The 24,581-nt window shown below is 35.9% G+C and overlaps 4 protein-coding genes and 1 long non-coding RNA gene across 5 annotated transcripts; 3 read left to right on the top strand and 2 right to left on the bottom strand.

Annotated features, from left to right (window-relative positions):
- Window positions 1-1,670: 1,670 nt before the first annotated feature.
- Window positions 1,671-5,074, top strand: LOC104906393 (hypothetical protein). The gene is made up of 3 exons (XM_010695133.4): window positions 1,671-1,876; window positions 2,815-2,914; window positions 3,284-5,074. The coding sequence occupies exons 2-3, from the start codon at window positions 2,821-2,823 to the stop codon at window positions 4,645-4,647; spliced, it is 1,458 nt and encodes a 485-aa protein (XP_010693435.2). The 5' UTR covers window positions 1,671-1,876; window positions 2,815-2,820; the 3' UTR covers window positions 4,648-5,074.
- A 473-nt stretch (window positions 5,075-5,547) lies between these two features.
- LOC125494910 (protein FAR1-RELATED SEQUENCE 5-like) lies at window positions 5,548-8,124 on the top strand. Its single transcript, XM_057393018.1, has 5 exons — window positions 5,548-5,589; window positions 5,973-6,140; window positions 6,288-6,824; window positions 6,971-7,259; window positions 7,349-8,124. Exons 1-5 carry the CDS (start codon window positions 5,548-5,550, stop codon window positions 8,122-8,124), a joined length of 1,812 nt encoding a protein of 603 aa, XP_057249001.1.
- A 73-nt stretch (window positions 8,125-8,197) lies between these two features.
- Window positions 8,198-9,122, top strand: LOC125495088 (uncharacterized). Its single transcript, XR_007271776.2, has 3 exons — window positions 8,198-8,503; window positions 8,873-8,932; window positions 9,017-9,122. It is a non-coding gene; the product is annotated as an uncharacterized LOC125495088 (long non-coding RNA).
- Window positions 9,123-22,148: 13,026 nt separating this feature from the next.
- LOC125495080 (uncharacterized) lies at window positions 22,149-23,051 on the bottom strand. The gene is made up of 5 exons (XM_057393019.1): window positions 22,920-23,051; window positions 22,680-22,814; window positions 22,494-22,600; window positions 22,330-22,402; window positions 22,149-22,250 (listed from the first exon to the last, which is right to left on the bottom strand). The coding sequence occupies exons 2-5, from the start codon at window positions 22,743-22,745 to the stop codon at window positions 22,149-22,151; spliced, it is 348 nt and encodes a 115-aa protein (XP_057249002.1). The 5' UTR covers window positions 22,746-22,814; window positions 22,920-23,051.
- LOC130590534 (uncharacterized) lies at window positions 22,760-24,337 on the bottom strand. The gene is made up of 6 exons (XM_057393020.1): window positions 24,150-24,337; window positions 23,435-24,077; window positions 23,256-23,349; window positions 23,091-23,183; window positions 22,920-23,024; window positions 22,760-22,792 (listed from the first exon to the last, which is right to left on the bottom strand). Exons 1-6 carry the CDS (start codon window positions 24,226-24,228, stop codon window positions 22,760-22,762), a joined length of 1,047 nt encoding a protein of 348 aa, XP_057249003.1. The 5' UTR covers window positions 24,229-24,337.
- Window positions 24,338-24,581: the final 244 nt, after the last annotated feature.

Here is a 24,581-nt window from a genome sequence, read left to right on the forward strand (position 1 = left end):
ATTTCCACCGAACCTCTCATTATCCTTAGAGAATCCAACTCTAATCCCCAACATAATCTACTCATTATTTTCTTGGCAGAAACGATCATAATATAGATATCAAAACTTGAATTAGCAGAATATACTAGAGTAGTACATAAGATCCATTAAAGAACATAACACATAAATGCACAACCTATCAAAAATAAAACTAAATTCTTATTGGAACAAATAGAATCGAATTACATAGAAATACCAAACTAACACTACCAAACAAATAATACTAAACTATCGATAGAAATTAAGTAGTGAGTAATCAACTATCTACTACAGTTAAATTGAGCAAATCAAACAATAATATAATAATCAAGAAGTTTATACTCGTTCCTTTCAAGAACTAGATCAAGTTTTTACGTTTTAGTGTACTAACAGTCTCTCCCCGCATCAGGCATTCCACTAATTTAAGATTTCTATTGATTTTTTCCTGATATACAAATACCACTAGGGATGCGTTCTGCTTAACTTAAAAAATTATGTTTCAGGTCCAATAAGTTCAGATAAGTTGCAATAAGGTCTAATAAGGGCAATAAGTTCTAATAAGGTCTAATAAGGTCCAATAAGTTCCAATCAGGTGTAATAAGTTCCAATCAGGTCTAATAAGATCCAAAAAGTTCCAATCAGATCTAATAAGGTCCAATATGGTCTAAATAGTCAATGCTTAATAAACATTTGTATTATTGTCCATTATTTTGTTATTCATAATTTCATATCACTATTAGCTGATTATGTTATTATTAGAATTTTAATTAAAGTACCACAATGATTGTATAGTATTATACTTGTATTAGTGTCTATTATTTTATTATTTATTTGTATTATTTTATTATTTATTTGTATTATGTCTATGATTTTATTATTCATATTACTATTAGCTGATTATGTTATTATTAGAATTTTTTATTAGAGTACCACAATGTATAGTATTATACTTATATTAGTGGTGAAAGTTATGTATAGGAAAATATATAAATAGTAAATTTTGTTGTTAAATTAATTATCATAAGAGATAATTAATAATCATTATTTTTTAAAGGACGAATTATAATAATTATTACTCCATAAAAAATTTTGAGGGAAGTATTTACGTTAGTGGTAATATTTATGTTATTCATTGTCAATGTTTTTGTCTAATAAAATCAAATAAGTTTCAATCAGGTCCAATAAGGTCATATAAGTTTCAATCAGGTCCAATAAGGTCTAATAAGTTTCAATCAGGGCCAATAAGGTCGAATAAGTTTCAATAAGGTCAATAAGTTCCAATAAGTTCCAATAAGTTGAATCAGGTCCAATCAGGTTTAATAAGTTCAGTTCAGATTCAATAAGTTCAGTTCAAATAAGGTATAATAAGTTCAGGACCAATAAATTGAATAGAACGCACCCTAGTTCCTCCATATACAATATACCTCAAAAAAACCAATAAAAACCTAGTAAGTGCTAATTCGAGTCCTAAACAAAAAATCAATAATGGTCAAATTAGTAAAACTCAAACCAGGGAAATTACAGCCAACAGTTTAAACATTGGCCCAATAATTCAATAAATTACCCTTTATCCAACCCCAAAAAACAAAAAATACCCGACCCGATTATTAACATACGGGTATTCCGGCATGTAAGCCCTAATAACTCTTGACATGACCTACCCCTCCCTCTCTCACCCGCCCCCCTTTTTCTTCTCTCTCCAATTTTATCTTATCTCTTTCAATCATTCTACCTCACCGTCAACCACCACCCCTCTCCGTCACCGTCACCGTCACCGTCAGTCACCGTAGACCACCCCTCACTCCGTCGTATTCTTCCGTCAACATCTCCGTACTTGTTCTTTTCTCCTCGAAACAACGTATGACTTTCGTATCAATTTTTTCGATTTCGTTTATGATTATGTTTTTTTCATCCGTATGTCTCGATCTAATGTTTTTTTTACCGGATCTTTGTTTTTTAATGTTTAATTTTTAGATTTAGGAGTTTTCGACCTTGTAATTTTCAGATCTGTGTTTTTTTAGGTTTTGTGATTTTTTCGTAATTATATATGGTGTTTTCTTCAATTTAATCATCGTATGTTTGCAGATCTAGAGTTTTAGGTTTAAATTTTGTGGTTTTTTTTTTAATTTTTTTCTTTTTCTGAAGGTTTTATTTAAGATCCAAATAATTATATCGTAATAAATATATATTTTATTATTTATTAGTTATTTTTTTTTTGTTGTTGTTATGACGAGTATATGCACCTACGTGTAAATAATTGACTAAGATTATAGTAAATATCATCATGAAATACAACTTAGGTTGAAATATTTGTTACCCAATTGATTAGAGTTATTCGAAGTGGGGAAGAAATTGAAACGACACAGGATATTGTGAATTATACTTCCTTTGTTTCATTATACTTGCGGCTAAGTTGTTTGATACTTCCTCCGTTTCATAATAAGTGAAACACTTCTCTACAAAAAGCTGTACACATAAAAGAGAGAAGTGTTTCACTTATTATGGAACGGAGGAAGTACATAATTTTAGGAGCACGGTAGACAACTTGAAACATTTCGTTTACCTTGTCTATCATTCTGATAAAACTACGCCAAACAACTTGTTGCAAGTATTATGAAATGGTGGAAGTAATATACTGGTTTGCGTTCTGCGCGTTTAATTCTAATTTTACTTGCATTCATAGAAGACATACTTATTGTGTGCAGAAGTATCCCTCTGAAACAAAAGTGCATTTGCTAAATGTACGGAACGTAAAGCTCGTATTAGTTTTCATCTGACTTGTGTCGACTTTTGCAGCTGGACATGGCTCAAAAACGACCATTTGATGAGGAAGTGGTCGATCAGACTTCTGCCAAGCATCAAAGACAAGACGGACCTAGTAGCGAGATTAACTTAGGTAATGATAGTTTCTGTATAGAAAGTGCCTCTCGGAAACCTTTTCATATATGTAGGTGGATATATGACCAGCCTATAAGTGTTGGAGAGTCTTATTTTATTCTCTGTTCATTGATATGCATTTGGTGATATATCTGATGGCTATGACACTGTCAATGATTCTGCTCTCTGGATATGGTTTAATATGTAGTGATGTGTATCATACTCCATGTGCAACTTTTTTAATAATATATTATTATTATTATGTAGGATAATTCAAATTAGGTGTTGTTGCTTTGAGGAAATAACCTAGCAACGCTAATCGTTTATTTGCAGACTTCCTTATGTTTTCTTTTTGTGTTTTTGCTTGGTCATACATGATACGGTGTAGGTGAATCTAGCATTGCAAAAGATGAACTGGGATTGCTTAGAGAGCATGAAAATGGCAGTTGTCCTGTAATTTCCAAGGATGTGGTAGACGATGTTGGTAATGATGTACCCAGATCTGCTTCTTTATCACACTGGGCAACCAGTAGCATTAGCGATGAAGAAGAGATGCCTGAAGAAGTGGTTCAGCTGCCTTTTTATCCTGGGTATTTCAGTTTTGAACATCCTGTAAGACCAGTTAGAAATACCGATGATGTATATTATTGCTTGTTGGATTATCCTCCAAGGAAGCGAATTCCTGTTGGGCCTGATCATCAAGCAGAAATTCCGAGTTGGGGGTCTGAGAATACTTCACATGATTTAGGAACATCTGAGACAGCAGAATCTGACAGAAACGCTGTCGAAATTGTTGACAGTAATCTGAATGGGATCTGTATTATGCCAATACCAAAAACCGAGCCTCCGCCATACAATGGTGAGATGGTTGGAAGTGGTAGGGCCGAGTGCACGTGCTCAGATCAGGGATCTATAAGATGTGTCCGACAGCACATTGCAGAAGCTAGAGATAAACTGAGGAGAACTCTTGGTCAGTATACTTTCATGGAGCTGGGGTTTTATGATATGGGAGAAGTGGTGGCAGAGAGGTGGAGCGAAGAGGAACAGCAATTATTCCATGAAGTTGTATTCTCCAACCCAGCTTCATTGGGTAAAAATTTCTGGAACGTTCTATCTGTGGTATTTCATTCTCGAACGAAGATGGAGATTGTGAGCTACTACTTCAATGTTTTCATGCTCAAAATACGAGCAGAGCAGAATAGATGTGACCCTATGAACATAGATAGTGATAATGATGAATGGCATGGAAGTGATGATGATGGGGGCGATGGTGGAGTTTCAGACGAAGATGAAGACTCAGGTATTGAGTCCCCTGTTCATCATGATGGTCCCGAGTTTCATCAAAATGGCTTGCTTCTGCATGAGGATGATCATGAACCAGAGGATGATGGGGACTTCTCAGATGAAGCCCAAGAAAACTTTGGCAGCAGCGGTGATGGAATTGTGAGGAAATCTGATTTCGGTTCTGGATTCGACCTCTCCTGCAAGAACTCTGATGATGACAGAGAAAATGATGTTCAAGATGGATCATGCACATCCTCAGATTCAGGTGGTCCTGCACAAGGACCCCGGTTGAAGCCTGATGGATGTCATGAGTGGAATGATTATATTATGGATTCATCTGATGCTAAAGCCTGGGATGGATATAGTATGAGTTGTCCTAAACAAAATGTAGATTTTTTGCCGACATGCAGTATGATCGAAGAGGTCTTCGGAGATTGTGACTTTGACTCCAAAAGCAAGAGATGGTAAGGTGCTAAACTCCTGTTATTCTGATGGAGGACTGAGTCCAGCATTTTATCCGGGCTTGTTTGTTCGAGATTCGGGCGCACCTAGAGAACATGCATGAGCATGACTAGTGTGTCTTTTTGCAAGTCTGGAAAAGATAACCATATGTGTTCACTTTTCTTTTTAGATTATTAGAGGATTTCAATTTTCCTGATGTAAATTGCCATTTGTGTGGAAGATGAAAGTCCAGTATAAAGTGTAAAATAGGTAACTTTTAATTTGTGGCGCGCCTACATAAGATGTGCGCCTCTTCTCTTTAGCTCTCTCTTCTTTTACAGCTTGTAAAAGCCTTTGTCTGGGTTTTACAACTTAATTTTGACCCAAAGTTTTTAGTATGATGAATAAACTTGAATTTTTAAGTATCAAGAATAAATGTCCTTAGTCTTTAACATATTGCTGACAATTGGTTGGTCGACTCAAAATTTCGTAGTGTGTTTTTTCAACACTTAATGGTATAAATGTATACTAATTACTAATGCATAATATGCATTCACTTCATTTGGATTTTGGTGTACTGTCACCTGATAGTGGGTACACGAGAAATGATAAACATCTATTTGATAGATGCAAAAAAACATCTATCAGGCATTATAATAATATATTCCCAACAAAAGGTATTTGTGGTCCCCTAAGGAAAGGGGTGGAATGAAATTGAAAGTAACGGCGTTAAGGAAAGAGAAAGAAGTCGAGAAAAAGAGAAAAAAGTCCAGAAACTAGGAGAGAGAAATTGAAGAGAGAAACTTGAGAAAAAAGTCCAGAAATTCCAGAGAAATTACAAGATGAGGAAGATAAGGAATAATTTAAGGAATAATTGAAGAATTTATTGAAGATGAGAAGATGAGCAGTAGCGGTATGGAATCGGTAATGAAGGAAGGGTGCGAACATGCAGTTCCCATAGCTGCGGAGGTAAGTACAATTCTGCAAAAAAAATTCAGTTGTAGAATAAATGATGAAATGTACGAATATCATTGTAAAATGTAATAAATATGTTCTCTGAGTTAGTAAAAATGGTGGCTTGCGAATAAATTCAGCTAATTTTGACATTTATTGAAATGCGGAGGTTAGTAATAAATGAAATGGCGGGAAAAATTGACATTTATTGAAGTAGGGAAAAAATGGTGGCTTGCGAATAAATTCAGGTAATTTTGTTTGTATTGTAATAACTTCATGCTGCAATTTTATTAACCAAATAATTGGCATAGTAATAATTGAAAATATAAAATTGGAATTGCTGGAAATATTGCAATTGCTGTCATTTAAGTTTGTATCTTATAATATTGGAATTGCAGTACATGAATTGTGTTCAATTGGTTGATAATGATGAACTGGCTGTTATTGAGACACCTGATCCTCATAGTTGTGGATCAAACACTGTTGTGCAACCACCTGCAGTTGGTATGGTGTTTGGGACATGGGAATATGCTGATGATTATTTTAGGAGATATGGAAACAGGAAGGTTTTGGTGTAATTAGGGCAGCTGGTCTTTGAAGAAAGTAGGTGTGAAAGGGAAAGAGGTGACCGGTGGAGAAGTGAAGAAGGAGTTTAGGAATTACACTTGGAAATGTGAGTGTAATGGTAACCTGACATGAAACGAACATTGAAGGGGCGTGTTGCGGTTGGACGTAAAGGTGTAGAAGTGCCAACTAGGAAGTCTAAGAAATGCAATTGCCCTGTTATGATGTATGTTGCATGTAATGATGCTGCATGTAATGAAGGGGGGGAATGGGTAGTGAAGAAGGTCGTATTGGATCATGTGAACCATAATCCAACACCAAGCAAATCCAGGTTCATTAGCATGTTTAGGAAGGAGGAGGTTAGTTGCGCTGTTAGGAGGCGTTTGTTTAATGATCACGCTGTTGGTGTTAGAATATCACAGATTCATAGTAGCTTAGCGCGTGAGCGAAATGGTCTTGAGAATATGGTTATCACAGAGAGGGATCTTAGGAATATGGTTGCCAAGGAAAGGAAGTTGAAACTTGGGCCCGGAGATGCAAATGCAATGCTAATGTACTTTAACAAGATGGCAGCTGACAATCAAAATTTTTTCCACATTCATCGACTTGACGATAAAGGGTATTTGAAGGATGTACTTTGGGTTGATGCTAGGTCGAGGGTGGCATACGAAGAATTTGGTGACGTTGTATGTTTCGATGCGACATATTTGACAAATGATTATGAATTACCTTTTGCAAACTTTGTTGGAGTGAACCACCATGGGCAGAGCATATTGCTTGGTTGTGCGCTAGTATCGCACGAAGATGCGGAGACTTATGAGTGGGTGTTTAGCACATGGTTGCTTTGCATGGGGGTAAGGCACCCATTGGAATATTGACAGACCAAGATGCTGCCATGAGGAAGGCCCTTCGCAATGCTATGCCGGAGTCTGTACACCGGTGGTGCATTTGGCACATCATGATGAAATTTGGGAAGAAGCTTGGTTCATATGGTAATTACAAAGATTTGAAGGAAGCGTTGACGAAAGCCATATACGAGAGTGTAAGTCCAGAAGTTTTTGAGAGGAGTTGGGTTTGTGCCATAGAGAAGTATGAGCTTGGTGATGATGAATGGCTTCAAGGTATATTTGTTAAGTGAACCAAGCTTAGCATGTAGAAATGTTATACTGTATTGTATGCATTTGTCTTGAAGTTTTTAGCGACTCTGCAGGTTTGTTTCGGGAAAGAGATATGTGGGTTCCTGCTTACATGAGGCATCTATTTTGGGCGGGAATGAAGACAACCCAAAGGTGTGAGAGCATCAACAGTTTTTTTGATGGTTATGTTCACAAAACCACAAAATTATGCGAGTTTGCTGAGCAATATTGCAACGCGATGGAATCTAGAGCAAATGCGGAGAGGGAAGCTGATGCAAATAGTTCAAGGTATCTCCGTGTTGCTGTGACAACTTTCAAGACGGAGATTGTGTTTCAAAAGTTGTACACGGATGCTAAATTTAGGGAGATACAAAATGAATGTATGAAGGTGTTATACCTTGAATGGACTGGTAAGCAGGATGTTGGACAGGAGTTGGTTGAACATACGTATGAGGATAGGGTTTGGGTGGTTAGCAAGGACACTAAAAAGGAGGTGCCTCTTGATAGGAATTGTGAATATGTAGTTCTTATAGACATGGAGACGACCGAAGCTAAGTGTGAATGCAAGTTGTTTGAGTCTGCGGGAATCTTATGTAGGCATATAATATCGTTATATAATAAGTTGAAAATTAAGGAGATACCTGAAAAGTACATACTACGTCGATGGCGGAAAGATGTATTCCGGAAGCATACAATGGTGAAGGTAGCTTATCACGACCCCTCAAAGACGGATGAAGTGCAGAACTATGATAGAATGATGGTTGTTTTTGACCCAATCTGCTTGAAGGCAGCCAACTATGGTGATGTTCACACTGTGTTAGGACGCTCCAAGTACTCAACATACGCCTAGATGAACGGCATTCCATGAAGATTGCTGGTATGAGCCTGAAAGATTGCACTCCTACTTCTGTTGGTACACACAGTGGGTGCAGTTGGCAAATGGTTCTGTAGGAGTTGGCAGCTGCAATAGGGTAGAGAAGTCCCCAAATGAATGTGAAGGTAGTCGCATAGAAGTTAATGTGGCTAAAGACTCCCCTACGAAAAAAACAAAACGGGCAGGTAGAATTAAGTCATGCGTTGAGAAGGCCAAGAATGAGAAGGCGAATAATGAGAAGGGAAAGAATGATGAAGGGAAGAATGCGGAAGCTAAGAAGAAACAGCAAGAAGCACCTAAGAAGGGGAAAGGCAAAGGAGTGAAACGCAAGGAGAACGCAGACCCCCCTCCTCAGGTATAAAACATGATTGAAGTTGGTTGTTAGTTATTTCAGTTTTGAGTTATTTCATTCATTGTTCATAGTAACATTTTTAAGTAATTTCGTTAATTGTTTTTATTGTAATCCTTTCATATATTTGAACAGTCATAACTGAAAGTTGAACAACTAAATATATTTCATGGAACACAATTTATTTCACCTATTTCACTGCAAATATACAGTATAAAGTTACAATTTTTGTGACGAATTTGTAGTGCATAATATTTCTGCAATAGTGAACTTACTTAGTGAACTTACCATCAAAGTGTTCATAGTCAAATTGCAATAATTAATGTGTTTAATTTTAAAAATTAGGCATTGACCAAAGATCGATGTTCAATTCAGGATTTGGAGAACGTGAATCCATCAACACGTTTGGAGCTGCAGTTGTGGCCTACTAGTCAGGTACCAATAGTATCGTGTGTGATTTGAATTGTAGTTTATGTTTTTATGTGTAGTAATACTAAGTTTTTTTAACTTGCTTCATAGGCTTACCAATACAGAGACTTCTTCGACAAAGAATGCTAGTTGAAACACTCGAATGGTAGTTGGAAGAATGGATTGGTAGTTGAAACACTCGAATGGAACTTCGAACACGAACAATGGATTTAAATTCATTACAGAATTAGTATGTTACATGTTGTTATTTGCTGCTGCAATACATCTTATTATTTGCTACATTAGATTAGATCTTCAACCCCTCCGCTAGTAATTTTAAAGTTTGTAATAGAATCTCCGAGATAGGACAAGAATTGTCGGAGTGTCGAATTCTTTCACCATTGGTAATGTGAATCCCAAGGAAAAACCGATTATTTATGCAGTTGGACCAAGACAGGCCAAGAGCTGGTTCACTTGTATTCCAGATGTTAGTAGACGAATATTATTCGTATTGTGTGTGTTGTCGACGAAAGTAGCCCGAACTTCATTAGTGCATACCACAGCTGCATTGTAGTTATGTGCAAGTCTCTCAACTCAGCTGAAATTTTGAAAAAAAGTTTGGACCTTGAAGTCATGTCTTCATGGTTATTGTTGAATGCACATTGGAAAATAGATGCAATTGAGTCAACGATAATTAGACGCACGTTGCGAGGTGATTGTTCGGCTTGCTTGCATAATATAGTAATATTTTTAATTGCCGTCAAAAGATCAGATGGATTATCAACTCGCATGACCTTACATCATCAATGTTAATGTAACTACTCTCATTTATATAGTTTTCCTTCATGTAATTTGCAATTTTAACAAGTCGGTTTGCTGGGAAATTGTTGTTCGAATGTATGTAAATGCATGATCCGAATAAACCACCACATGATGGTGGGAGTTGGCACAACAGTGAGAGTTGTAAGCATATTTGTGTTTTTCCCGATGCACTTTCCCCACAAAGCTCCGTGATCATACCGGTTGGGAAGCCCACCTCCACATGGTGTCGATCCCTTTGCAGCCCACAGCAATTTTCTGTTGAATTTGTTTGAAGATTTGTAGGTTTATTGGCATTGGTTGTGGGATGGGTTGTGTTGTTGCCATAATTGATGGAAAATGGGTTGGTTAAGAATTTTATTTCTGCTTTGGATTATAATTTATAATGGGCCTTGTTTATACTTGGGTTAAGTATTTATAAAGGTTGACGGGCTATGGAGAGGATAAATGAGAAATGGACTTCAAATGAAAATCCATTTCAGTTAATGACAGCTGCTGCCCAATTTCTCTTTCTTTCTCTTTCTTTCTTTCTCTGAACTTCTCTGCTGTTGTGCACAGTGCTCAAGGTCTGCGCTGCAAACCCATTTGCAGACGCAAAACCAAATTGCAGCCTCAAACAGATAAATGTCATTTCTCGTACTTGAAGTGATAAAAAAGTTGTTCATTTCTCAAGTTATTTGTACTTGTAAATTAAAACTCATAAAAATGTTGTTCATAAAATATAAAACATAGTTCGCTTTATGTTTCGAAAATTTAGTAAATAACACTAAACTACTAAATTACTTTATACACTAAACTACTAAATTAAAACAGTAATATACTAATACAGTAAATTCATACTATAATAACGAAGTACTTTTAGTTACAAAATTACTTAATACAGTAAATTCATACTATATTAAATTATATAAACCCATACAACATATCAATTACTTAATAGGCAACAAAATTACTTAATACTTAATAGGCAACAAATTTACTTAATACTTAATAGGCAACTAAATCACTTAAACGCTCTACTAAATTACTTAATAAAGTACGTGATACAATGAAATAACTTTTAGTTACTTATATTACTAAATTACTTAATTATCGTTATATTATTGGACTTTCTTCACTTGGCCGTAAATGATAGCACCGTCGTAAACATTTGAATGGTCAATTGTACCATGTCGATCGACCACATCCGTATCAAGCCACAATGTAACTTTCTCTTCAACACGCCTTGACTTGATGCCCATTGTTCATAAATTTCCATCATTGGTGTATTTATAGCCATGCGATACCTCTCCACAGTTGGGCATGTGCGTAAATCTTGAACGGTGAAGGTAATGGTTTTATCTTCATTCGTTCGAGGATTTACTGGAATCCCTTCGTTCGTGTCCTATTATATTCAAAATATGTACGTAAATAAAAATTTAGTATCACTTACAAATTTAAAATATTTATTTCTTTTACCTTCTTGTAAGCAAGGACAACATCACCGGAGGTGTTGAATTTGTAACTATTCGGACTCCCATCATGTTGTAACAATTTTTATGGTACACCAAACTCAACTCAGATACGTGTACGCCGGATCGGTTTGCGTTCATCATAGACGGACGTAGTTGTTTGTGCATGCTCATCCGATACTCAACACCCTCGTCATCTATATCAGCCCCCTTGACGAGGAACATGCATTTCTTTGCAAGAGGGACCCCTTGGTCAACCGAACTACCATTTGTTGAAAGTGAGTCAGTTGAAGATATGGACATTCCCTCCACTGAGGAGGAATTTGATTTGGACGAAGATGAACTCATTTTTATAAAAACATTTGATGAGTTGTGTGACCCTATTTATAGCCATGGTTAAAATGCATTTAAGGCAAGTTAACTCCTATATATTCAGTGGTTGTTGGCTCAACTCACTCATAACATAAATAACTCTAACAATATTCAAATGCCATAAAGTAATACTTATACAGTTCTACTGTCGATTACAATGGTACATTTACTCCTTCAAGTAAAGTACAATGGCAAATACAACCCAAGAAATGAAAAAAGCGAAATTAGCTGATTTCTCAGATCTACCAGACTTGAGGACTTCGATCCGTAAGTTGGTTATTTCATTCTTCAAATTTCTATTGGATTCCAACAAATCTTGATTAATCTTTTTCAAATCTGTAATTCGCTTCTGCATAACCTCCTTCTCCTCGTTCAACGCCTTTAATGCAATCGCAGTTGCTTTAATTTATCTCCGACGCCGAAAGACTCTGTACATGGTGGTCGTCGTCCGCCCATTGTGAAAAATCCACAGTCGCCTTCATTCTACCACAAAAAAGTGAGATGATAATATTTTTTAAAAAATAAAACATAATAAATCATTTTAACATAATTTCGTTTCTCACCGGCCATAGGGGACAACCATAAAATTTACGTCCGGCATTAGCACCCATTTTTTTGGTCACTCTGAGGACGGCGGAAGTATTGTGATGATGCAACATACGGTTGATTTTGCGGAGGACCTCTGGGATGAAGATGATCCTTTATCCATTTCTTATTGCAAACAGTTTTCGCAAATATTGGGGTTTTTTTAGGAGGACATTATGATTATCGGTTGAATAATATACTTAGATATTAGTACCATATTATTATTTTATTATAAGGTTGTGTTCCGTAATATTATAAACAAATAATGAGGATAAATGTTAAATGTAGGGGATATTGAAAAGGTTGTTAAGAATATGAAACATGTAGTGAGGATACTAAAAGGTTATTATAAATTATGATAAATTGTGTTCAGGAATATGTATACATTGTTGACTGTTATAATACTTGTGTTCAGATAATAGAAGAGAGGTTCAGTAAATGGTACATTATTAAATGGTGCATAATAATGTTACTTAGATTAATAAATGATGCTAATAATGTTACTTAGATTATTACATGATGTTAATGCTTCATCTCTAAAAGATGTTAATGCTTCATCTCTTAAATGATGCTAATAATGTTACTTAGATTATTACATGATGTTAATGCTTCATCTCTTAAAATAATGTTATTAGGACAACACCATGTAAATGATGTTTTAGATTACAAAATAATGATGAAATTATTGTTCATTTATGAAGAGGCACACTATAAGTGAAGAGTCGCACCACTTCAAACTAAACTAATTATCTAAAGGAACCATTGAAAAGACACGTTTATGTTGTGTATAAATAAGGCAAAGTTAAGGCAAAGTAATCATTAGTTATTCATAATTGACATAGAATATGAAAGATAGAGAACAAACAAGACAAACACATGGAGCGAAACAACGAACAAGATAGAAACATGGATGGCGAAAACAAAGAAGAAATGAATATCGATGGAGTGAACGAAGAACAAATTAATGTTGTTGACGATAATGAAAATGTTGATGTCCCTAACCCTCGCCATCCATTGCTGTCAATTGAACACATCATGAGACATGAAATTTTTGAAAGGTGTTCGGAGTATGACAGAGGCGCACTTCGTGGCACATGCAGGCTATGGAGGCTATTCAATGATGAGTTCCTTGAAGAATCTAACTGGATGAAGAATTGCATGAAGAGGAGAGCGGAGATGGCAAGGGACATTGTTTTTTTTAATGCCATTTCTCTCTACAACACACTTTCAACTGATTGGGCAGACTTCCTTGACGGGTTTCCTCTACTGTTCGGGGAACAAATGTTTCCAAAATCTAACGACGGAAATTCTAACGAGGGAACGAGCAAAAGGAAGCGTAACGATTTCGACGAGGGAACGAGCAAGAACAAGAAAGCGAAATATACCCATTCCGATGAGGGAACGAGCAACAACAACAAGAGGAAGGAAACTGATTCGGATGACGAGGGAGCAAACAAGAAGAACAAGAAGAAGTGCGTGTAAAGTAATATAGTTTATTCAATGAATATAATAAGTATATATATTTTCTAATGTTTCATAAGTATGTTTAGTTTCGTTAGTTTGTTAAGTTTCATAAGTTTGTTAAGTTAGTTGATAGGTTGAATATAAGTTGTGCATATGTATTGAATAGTTGTATTTTTAAATTACAAATTATGTTTTAAAGTTACAAACTTGTGTTCTTGAATTTTTAAGTTGTGTTCGTAGTTTAAGAAGTTATTAAATTGTATTAATGGATTTACAACTTCTGTTCGTCAAATTAGAAATTGTGTTTCTAAGTTATAAACTACTATTGCTAGATTTATAAGTTGTGTTCATCATTTATCAAGTTTGATTAATGGATTTAGAACTTGTGTTCGTCAATTTATAAATTGTGTTTCTAAGTTATAAACTACTATTGATAGATTTATAAGTTGTGTTCATCATTTATCAAGTTTGATTAATGGATTTAGAACTTCTATTCGTCATTTTATAAGTTGTGTTTGTAAGTTATAAACTACTATTGATCTATTTATAAGTTGTGTTCATCATTATGAAGTTCATTAATGGATTTACAACTTCTGTTCGTCATTTTATAAATTCTGTTTCTAAGTTATAAACTACTATTCATCTATTTATAAGTTGTGTTGTGTTTGTAAGTTATAAACTAGTATTGATCGATTGATAAGTTGTGTTCATCATTTTATAATTGTATTTGTAAGTTATAAACTACATTGATCGATTTTAAGTTTTGTTGTGTTTGTAAATTATAAACTACTATTAACGGATTTCAAACTTGTGTTCGGAATTTTTAAAATTGTGTTCTAAGTTATAAAATATTATTCATCGATGGGTCATCATTTATCAAGTTGTATTATTGGATTTACAACTTCATTTCGGCATTTTATAAATAATTGTAAGTTTCAAATAACTATTCGTTGATTTATAAGTTGTGTTCATCATTTATGAAATTGTATTGATGTATGTAGTAGTTGTTCGTCATTTAACTAGAAGTCGTAAACGTTATTTTGTACTTGTTCGTCATTTTGTATTGATTTACAAGTTCAATAATATTAGACGTAAAGGCTTAACATTACACTTAATCCTTTCATATATTTCAAGTATTTAGAAGTCGTAAACGTTTAATATCGTATAAGTTTAAGTCGTTTAACTCGTTTAAATCCATTAATACAAGTAAAGTTCAATAATATTAGACGGACGTAAAGGCTACACTTTACACTTAATCCTTTCATATATTTCAAGTATTTAGAAGTCGTAAACGTTTAATATCGTACAAAATTAAGTCGTTTAACTCGTTTAAATCCATTAATACAAGTAAGTTCAATAATATTAGACGTATAATATTAGACGGACGTAAAGGCTACACTTTACACTTAATCCTTTCATATATTTCAAGTATTTAGAAGTCGTAAACGTTTAATATCGTATAAGTTTAAGTCGTTTAACTCGTTTAAATCCATTAATACAAGTAAAGTTCAATAATATTAGACGGACGTAAAGGCTACACTTTACACTTAATCCTTTCATATATTTCAAGTATTTAGAAGGCGTAAACATTTAATATCGTATAAGTTGAAGTCGTTTAACTCGTTTAAATCCATTAATACAAGTAAAGTTCAATAATATTAGACGGACGTAAAGGCTATACTTTACACTTAATCCTTTCATATATTTCAAGTATTTAGAAGTCGTAAACGTTTAATATCGTACAAAATAAGTCGTTTAACTCGTTTAAATCCATTAATACAAGTAAGTTCAATAATATTATATATAACTAACTCACTTAATCCTTTCATATATTTCAACACTTCTAACTGAAAGATGAACAAGTTTTTATATTTCCTGAACACAATTTATACTTAATCCTTTCATATATTTCAACAATAATACCTGAAAGATGAACAAGTTCTATATTTCCTGAACACAATTTATTCTGCAAATAAACCGACAATTTCTTATACCTTGCAATTAACTGCGTTATATTATATTATCTTACTCTATAGTACTATCTAACTGCAGATATATTTACTCCATAGTTAACTGTTAACTTACAACTTTCTCTCACACCCCTTTTCTCCAAACTCCAAACTCTCCAAACTCCAAACTGTCCAAACTCCAAACTCCCTCTCATGGCAGAATATGCAAACATTTCCCCCAACATCGAACCACCAACAGGCTGGTCCTTCACCGAATGTGAAACCAGGTCCACCATATATGGCATTCCCCCGCCCATAGGAAAGCCGGAATTAGATTTCAACAAAATAACTTACTGGAGGGATCACTCCTACTTTGGGGAAGTAGATGCAACCCCGTGGAAACTGAGGAAGATCATACGCCATCCTCGATGTGATCTTCCTGATTGCACTTTATACAGTCCCCTAAAGATGCAACAAGGATCGACGCCGGCCATGATTGGCCACCTACCCAACATAAGTGATCTTATTAAGGTACCAGATGCATTCAAGGTGTTCTTAGATTGGAGTATATGCAGGCTAGATGATGAAGGAAGTAAGAAAATTGTGCCTGATTTTGCTAGGTACATTGTCGACCCAAAAATCACAATTCCTGATTCAGGTTTCATATACTTGATGAGAACTCAGGTGGTTCAAGTACTAATGGCCAGCTATGTACACGACCTTCATGTCATGCACATCATGGCCCCAATGTCACACATACGGATAACCATGTTTTCTACAATGCGCGTTAGGAGAGGGGATGAGTGGCACTACACTATGGTCCGACTAAGGGGGGCATAAGTGAACTTAATCCTTTACCCCCACACACCCCACTGTTAATTTGGAGTGTCAGGGGTTGTGCCAGGCCTAGTTTCGTATCTCATTTCTGGACTATCTTCGGTGTTCATCAACCGGTGGTCATGGTTCTACTAGAAACCAGAGTGACGCAAGATGAGTTTGGGGAGGTGCATGCAGTACTAGGCACGTCCATGAAGTATGAGTACGTGAACGGCGTGGGCATTTCTGGGGGGATGGTTGTGATGTGGTGTGGAAACAACGTCGATGTCGATGTCCGGAAGGCTGAGGGTGGCGGCCACGCGCAATTCGTGGTTGATGTTCAGGTACGTTTGGTTGTTACTATTTCTATTTCCATTTATATTTCACACTCTTTTAAAACCAACTATTTGAGAGTAATTTCCGTAATTGTAGTCTAAACGGAACACCTGTATGAGGAAGAGGCTTTTCGCAGGAACAACTTGAAGACAAATCAGGTTATCAAATGAAGAACTACTATGTCTTTTGTTATAAATTATTTGGAGATCCAATTAGTAATATATTATGTGTTTTGTTAAGATATTTGTCGGTTATGTAAGTCATAAGGAAGAACTATTTCATATGATAAAGTTCTTGCAAGATATGATATTATGGAGTAAAAAACACGTTACAAATGATATTCAAAGATATAGAACGCAAAATTTAATTATTTAGTTTTTGAGGTTCAAAATAACATAATTTCCTATAGTATTATTAGACATATAATATATAATACAAATTAGTAAATATAACTAGTAAATGTAACTGTCCAATTAAGTCTTGAAAACCGGAGTTAATAAAGGAGTCAAATAAGTCAATTAATACTAATTAGTAAATCTAACTCATCTCCTACACTCCTACTCTGATCTTCGTCTCTCTCCTCTCTCCTTCACTTCGTCTCTCTCATCTCTCCTCTCAACAACCCAAAACACCATCCCAAAAAAAACTCACTGATGGCACTCTTCTTGCAAATGACAAAAGAACTTAGAGAAGCAGGCGCAACAAAGCGAGAACGTTATTTATGCACTCTTCTTGGCAATTCAATCACTGATGGCACCCCATACGCCTGGAAGATGTACTACTCCGGCGAAGCTGCTGAACTACTAAGCGAAGAGACCTTCAAAACATTGAAAGAAACCATCGAGGCTATGGAGGCTTTTTTTTGCACACCCCCTTGTAGGTCTCCCTCTCAACCTCGACCTAGCGTTTCAGGTAAAAAAAGAAAAGGGAAAGGATGTAAAAGATGCAAGCATTGTTCTGTTAAAGAAAAGGGAAAGGGAAAGGAAATAAAAGAACCACCAAAGGTATATATCATTGACGATTCATCTGATGATGAAGAACCTGAAGTGAAACCCTATCATGCTTCATCTGATGATGAAGAGGCTGAAGAGAAAGCCTATCATGCTCAAGACTTCTATGATTGAGTAATTTCCATATTCTTTTCAGTCATTTTTCCAAATATTATTTTTGGTGTTGCAATTGTATCTATTCATTGTATCTTTCAGTATCAAAATAATTTGTGTTAACATTTATATTTTCCCTTTAAAACATGTTGTGGTTATATTGAAATAGTGATGTTGTCGTATAAAGTAAATTATGAAGTGTAGATCTCATTTTATTTTCCCTTCATTGATAAAAAATTATAAAATATAAGTAAATCTTTCCGTTTAAAAAGACATGTTGTCTTTTAATTTAAATAGTCATATATGAAATTTAAAAATACATGATTTTAATTTCATCGTTCTAACTATTTCGTACGTGTCGTTTTTATGTAGCTGCGACGTTGCCCACCGTTGAAGAAGGAAGGATAATTTTTCAAGAGCTGGATTAGGATCGCTTCAATTGGCTGTGTGCTTTTGTTTATTTTCAAGACTATCGTTAATGTGTAAAAATGTAGGTTATGAATTACTTGCTCATGAATGTTAAACTTTGTAAGCTTGGCTTTTGTTTATTTTGTAAGCTTGGCTTTTGGCCATTGAACTTCGTTTGAAACTTTTGGAAAATGGTTAACTTCGTTTTTAGGTGTTAATTTGAATCACAGTGGTTCTAAAGAAAGAACGACTATTTTGTAACTATACTTTATTATTATCATGAATGTTATGATTATTATTGGGTCTAGATTATAAGTCTAAATGTGTTATGATTATCATTATAAGTGTAAATGGTTTCATAACTTGTGTTATGATTATAAGTCCGGGGAGGTTCATGGTTTGATAAATTGTGTTCATGAGTTAACAAACTGGGTTCATGGTTTGATAAATTGTGTTCATGATTCTAAACATACTTTCTTCATATAATCACAAATATTTTATGTATTTCAAAATTGTGTTCATGGTTTAATAAATTGTATTCATGAGTTAACAAACTGGGTTCTTGGTTTGATAAATTGTGTTCAGGTTTCATTACTTTGACAAACATTATATGTGTTTCATAACTTGTGTTCATGGTTTTATAAATTGTGTTCATGTTTTTATAAATTGTGTTCATGAGTTAACAATCTGGGTTCTTGGTTTGATATCGTGTTTATTTTATGTTCACTAATTTCACAAACTCTATATTGACTTCACAAACTCTATATTAATTTCACAAACTCCATATATTCACAAACTCTATATTGACTTCACAAACTCTATATTAATTTCACAAACTCCATATATTGACAAACATACTTTCTTCATATAATCACAAACATTTTATGTGTTTCATAAATTGTGTTCATGGTTTTATAAATGTGTTCATGAGTTAACAAACTGGGTTCTTGGTTTGATTAATTGTGTTTATGATTTAACATATATCGTGTTTATTTTATGTTCACTAATTTCACAAACTCTATATTGACTTCACAAACTCTATATGAATTTCACAAACTCTATATTTAAAGAAACTTTCTTCATTTAATTTGTCAGAAAATCACCCCAAAATAATATTAAACAAATAAGTTGTGTTCCTGCGAAAGTCACCCAAAATCAAAACCCAATCTAAACCCAACCACTGCCCAATCTATTTCATCCTATATATATATATCTATGAGGCCAAATATAGCCCAACATCACCCCAAAAGAATATTGTGATATTTCATCCTATATATCTATCAGCCCAATCTATGGCTATCTATCTGTAATACTCCGTATTTTTGGAATTAATTCGTAATAATTAAGAAAATATAAAGAAGTTAATAAAAAGGATTTTAATATTATTTACAGAATAATAAGAATATAATAATATTAATACGAGTCGGTTGTGTTAATTTCGGATTTATAAAGGCTAAACCGAGTTCACCCGATTTAGGGTTACCACTTTTGGAAGGGTATAAAAAGGGAAAGTAAGAGGAGAAATTTCAGAAACCCTAAATTTCTTCCTCTCCTTCCTCAGCCGTCATCTCCTCTTTTCCTCTCTCTCTTCTCTCGCTGTTCTTCCTTCCTCTCGCTGTTCTTCCTTTCTCTTGTTGTTCTTCCTCCCTCAGTCTCTCTCTCTCTCTCTCTCTCTCTCTCTCTCTCTCTCTCTCTCTCTCTCTCGCGTCGCCTCGCTTCACCTTCGACAGTTCGAGGGTGCGTGGCGAGTGCGAGGTTGGCAGAGAGTCGCTGTGGTGCGAAGCGCTGCGGGGTTCGAGGGTTGAGCGACGAGCGAGCAGGACGCGAGATCGAGACGAGCGCGCGACGAAGCTGCGAGTTGAGGGCTGGTGCGAGGGCGTGCGAGCGACAAATCTGTGCGAGGCTTGCTGCTGCTGTGCGAGGCTTGCAGCTGCTGCTACGCGAGGCTCGTGTGAGAGCCGAGCGCTGTGGTTGTGAAGGCTGCGCGACGAGCGCGAGCGGTCCGAGCGCAAGAGTGGTGTGCGAGCGATCCGGGCCGTGAGACTGCTGTGGTGGTGCGCAGCTAGTTGGTCGCCGGAGTTGCTCCGCCGGCGAGCTTAACGGTATAAGACATTTTATATATTATATTATTATATAAAGTTTAATTATAAATTATGTTTTCATAATTATGTTAAATTATAATCAGTTAACTAATAATTCAAGTTAATTAGTTTATTTTATTATTCTGACTAAAGTTGCGAATCTAACTTTTGGACATAATACTGGATTGGACCTAAGACTTTTGGACATAAGATTTTGGACATAAAACATGGTTGGACTTAATTTAATTGGTTTAGTAAAGATAGTGGACTAATATGAGTATGTTCACTAGCTTTGACTCCTTAAAAGACGTTAAACACTCTATAAGAGAAAAGTAACGAAAATTCATAAACAAGGGGTATCGCTTACTTCGAATTATTAAACCGTATAGTCTTAGTTACGTAGTAGTTGTTAATATTACCAACGACGTAGCACTAAAGCTTTTATTTAACGGTTTAGGTCCCAATTTCATAAGCGGAACGTTCGATTAAGACAGCGAAAATTCTCCGTTACAAGGTACGTACGCGTACCAGTTTAATCCCAAGTATTAGTATCATGATTAGGTTGCAATCTATGTTATTGGAACCTAGAAGCATGATAGGGAATGTTTGATTGATTGAGATTGTCTGGTTAGACATGTGTAATTGAAATTGATATGTTGCATTGGAATGTGTAATTCTATCGTAGTATTTCAAAGAGCATTTTTAATCTATCCATAGTGTAACAAGGTTGTTACAAGAGATATGATTTGAGCATAAGAGGACAGGTAAATGATTCTATGTATCCATAGTGTAACAGGGTTGTTACAAGAGATACGATTTGAGCATTTTAATGAAGAGAACAGGTAATTGATTCTATGTATCCATAGTGTAACAAGAGTGTTACAAGAGATACGATATGTGGTTATGAAATGAATGGTTAATATTAAAATGAATTATGGCAATATCTTGTAGCTGGACTCCCTACAAGTGATGAACAATGGGGGGAGTGTGGACTTGTCCTACGCTCCTACGCAGGCCTACTGTGACGACAGTAGTGTCCTTATATTTTTGACACTCAAGTAGGCGGAAGGTTCCGTTCGATCTTGGGGGTATGCATACTAAGGTGATGGGTGTGAGACGGCTCGAAACCGTATTTGCATTTCATCTAACAGACCTAGTGTCTGTTAAGGATTCAGTAGCCCGTATGATTCTAGTAAGATGACGGTGCCCGTTCGATGCCAATTAAAGATTAAAGATTAAAGGTTAAAGGATGTAACATAGTGTAGCATCATGCTTAAGATTGTTCATGTGTGCATCATTTATGTTTACATGTATTCAATGGTTCATTACGTACTCAGCATGGCTGATTGTGTGTTATTATGTGTTTGATGAACTGCGATGAACCATTGATGCTACAATGGGGAGCAGACTAGGTGTGCTGGTGCTGCTGCATAATCTCGAGCATACGGGGACTAGGCTTGGGTATATACATTTAAAGCATTTTGAAATAAGTATTATTGGTTTTTCTAAGACTTATATATGGTTTGTGGTTTGAATGAAAAGGGGTCATTGATGATTCCCGAGTTGTATTTATATTTTAATTCCGCTGCATTTTAGTTTTCAAGTTAATGTTTTAAGTTATCGTTAACCCTTATTATGCCTTGCGTTCCATCGCGGCGGTAACGCCCCGAGGTCGACGCGACGCAGCAGTGGTAGGCGCGCGTGGATTTTTGGGGGTGTTACACTATCAGCCCAATCTATGGCCAATCTAGCCCACCCCAAAATTATATCCACCCAAAAGCTGCCCAATGTTAATGTACAAAAAAAGTACATCATCATAAGAAAACATTAACACAGTAAACTACTTCCGCGGGTACCCTTCACAAAGAGGACATGAAAGCCTTCACACTTTCGCGGGCCTCGTTGAAGTCGCACATGACATCCTCACATAGCAACCATTTACGCTCTTCCACAATGTTTCCCTGTCCACATAAAGAATCCATTTCATAATAATTTAATGAAAACCTTAGTTCAATATCAAGAAATTAACGGAACATTTACCAATTGTACACTCTCCACAAAACGATCGGCATTGTGCTTGATAGCTAACAACATGTAAACTCCGCAGCTATGCCTAACATATAACATAATATAAATAATTACTTTACATAATATAAATAATTATTTAACAAGCTTCCATCATAACCGAATTAAGAGAAACTTACAAGTCCGACTGCTGCTTCATGTTTAGAGTAGAACGCGGCCATCTGCTCACAGCCCCGATATCCCAGGAACTGTCGACAGCTCTAAAATACCGGTCCATTGCGTAGCACTGTCCACATATATTAGTACATTATATAAAGCATAATGTATATTTTAAATTATTACCATAATACATAAATCAGGTGTACCAATGCCTCTACTGATACGTGATGCAGCTTTGCAGCTTCTTTTGTTTCCATGGAGTCTATGATCATCACCTCCTCCCTGTTTACCGAGAAGGCGGCACACCACCAATGACCGTCTTCAATAACAGGGACAAATACCTGAAATTGACTTCACTTTTCAATGTTCCATATTGTTCGTTGTGAAAGGTATATGACATTGTAGAATGCACATATTGTTCGTTGTGAAAGGTTTATGCCACATACCACACTTATCCTAAGACATGACGCAACTGGTGTGTTCTTGATGGAGGACTGGATTATCCTATCAACACTATCCCAGTTATCTCCTTCTACTTGCAGCACTCTTATCTACATGGAAAAAGAATTATGTTTTTTACTTGGTTGTTATTATAATAACAACATACAATAACTCACCGCAAATGTTGGATCCCAACACAACCTCCTGCTTCTAGTTCCAAATCGCCGCCCCCACACTTTCACATAAAGACATGCTGCAACTCGAACATACTTGAGAACAGCAAAGATTAGAACATTAAGTTGTAATTAAAAACTCATATGTCTGGTTAGCAGGGCACTTACATTATCATCTAATCGACCACGGGCCTGAGACAATGATCTGCAACAACTCAATGTCGCAAAGTTCCCATCAACATCAATTATAATTGGATCTCCCCTGACATTGATAAATAATTCATTACTATTACTGCGTAATTTAAAATTTAATTGGATCTCATCAACTTGCTTGTACTACAACTTACTTGCATTTTGACATCAGCTCAAATAATTTATCCTTGTTGGTTGCCTTAGGACGCCACGTCTGTTCGTACTCCTCACTCAAAACAACCGATGTCTTTGTCTTCCTATGTTTACGGCTTCGTTCTCCTACTTGCGATTCTCCATTCGAATTAACATTTTCATTACCTGCTGTTTCATTCTCTCCACCTTCACTTAATTCTTCAACCTCCTTCACTTTCCTCCAACTGTACTTCGAACCCTCTACTACTGTTATACCTATAACTGGTGCCTCCATTAGTGCAGTTCCATACTTACCCACCACCATCTCTACTTGTGCTTCCAATTGTGCTTCACTGGAACCTGTCAATGTATTATTACTACTCGACTCTCCCAATTGCAAATTCCCATTTACAATTACATTCTCAAATCCTGGGGGTGCTACTGGTGATGAACATTCATCACGTACCTCAGACTGTTGGCGACTCCTCAATGATATAGGTGATCTTCGTCCATCTGACTGTCGGCGACTCCTCAATGATATAGGTGATCTTGGTCCCTCCCCCTCTGACTGTTGCCTACTGAACATAGGTGGTGATCTTGGTGGTGCAGATGTACCTGTACCTATACCTTCTGCATTTCCATACTTTTGCCTTCCATTACTACTGCCTGCATTTCCATCATTTTGCATTTTCCTTCGCAACTTATACTCATAAGGATTTAATTTAGGAATTAACTTACGTCTCCCTTTCAAGGCCCCTTTTCTCTTACATGTTGTTACTATCTGGGGATCCAATTCATTGTATTCAGATTCAGGCATCTTGTCCCTCGCTTCAAGAGGATGACGTTCCCCGTACGCAACATCCACACACTAACAAAAATATACACAAACACAGCAAATCTAATATACACAACACAACAAATCTTATTCCTTCATACTAAATTACACACATTATTATATATAAACTACTTACACCGAGGCCACCATAATCACCTGATGCTTTCCTATCTTCTTTCTTTGCAAGGTTTATATCCTCCTTCGTCCACGCTTTCATTCGTGGAAAAACTCCCCACGATACAGGGTTCCTCCTCAATCGATCAAGGTATAACACCTACAATAGAGGGTTACAAAAATAACACAATTTGTAATATAACACCTACACTGAATGATAT

The sequence above is a fragment of the Beta vulgaris genome, chromosome 2, assembly GCF_026745355.1.
Source record: "Beta vulgaris subsp. vulgaris cultivar EL10 chromosome 2, EL10.2, whole genome shotgun sequence".
Classification (NCBI taxonomy): Eukaryota; Viridiplantae; Streptophyta; class Magnoliopsida; order Caryophyllales; family Amaranthaceae; genus Beta; species Beta vulgaris.

Bases quoted from the DNA above. Each gene is read 5' to 3' on its own strand.
- LOC104906393 (XM_010695133.4), top strand. From the start codon at position 2,821: ATGGCTCAAAAACGACCATTTGATGAGGAAGTGGTCGATCAGACTTCT. The intron at 2,915-3,283 runs GTAATGATAGTT...GATACGGTGTAG, and splicing joins TAGTAGCGAGATTAACTTAG to GTGAATCTAGCATTGCAAAA.
- LOC125494910 (XM_057393018.1), top strand. From the start codon at position 5,548: ATGAAGGAAGGGTGCGAACATGCAGTTCCCATAGCTGCGGAG. The intron at 5,590-5,972 runs GTAAGTACAATT...TTGGAATTGCAG, and splicing joins CAGTTCCCATAGCTGCGGAG to TACATGAATTGTGTTCAATT. The intron at 7,260-7,348 runs GTATATTTGTTA...GCGACTCTGCAG, and splicing joins TGATGATGAATGGCTTCAAG to GTTTGTTTCGGGAAAGAGAT.
- LOC125495080 (XM_057393019.1), bottom strand. From the start codon at position 22,745: ATGATCATAGACTCCATGGAAACAAAAGAAGCTGCAAAGCTGCATCAC. The intron at 22,601-22,679 runs GTACACCTGATT...ATATGTGGACAG, and splicing joins ACGTATCAGTAGAGGCATTG to TGCTACGCAATGGACCGGTA. The intron at 22,403-22,493 runs GTAAGTTTCTCT...GTTATATGTTAG, and splicing joins ATGAAGCAGCAGTCGGACTT to GCATAGCTGCGGAGTTTACA.
- LOC130590534 (XM_057393020.1), bottom strand. From the start codon at position 24,228: ATGCCTGAATCTGAATACAATGAATTGGATCCCCAGATAGTAACAACA. The intron at 23,184-23,255 runs GTAAGTGCCCTG...GCTGTTCTCAAG, and splicing joins GTGGTCGATTAGATGATAAT to TATGTTCGAGTTGCAGCATG. The intron at 23,025-23,090 runs GTGAGTTATTGT...TTTTCCATGTAG, and splicing joins GTTGGGATCCAACATTTGCG to ATAAGAGTGCTGCAAGTAGA.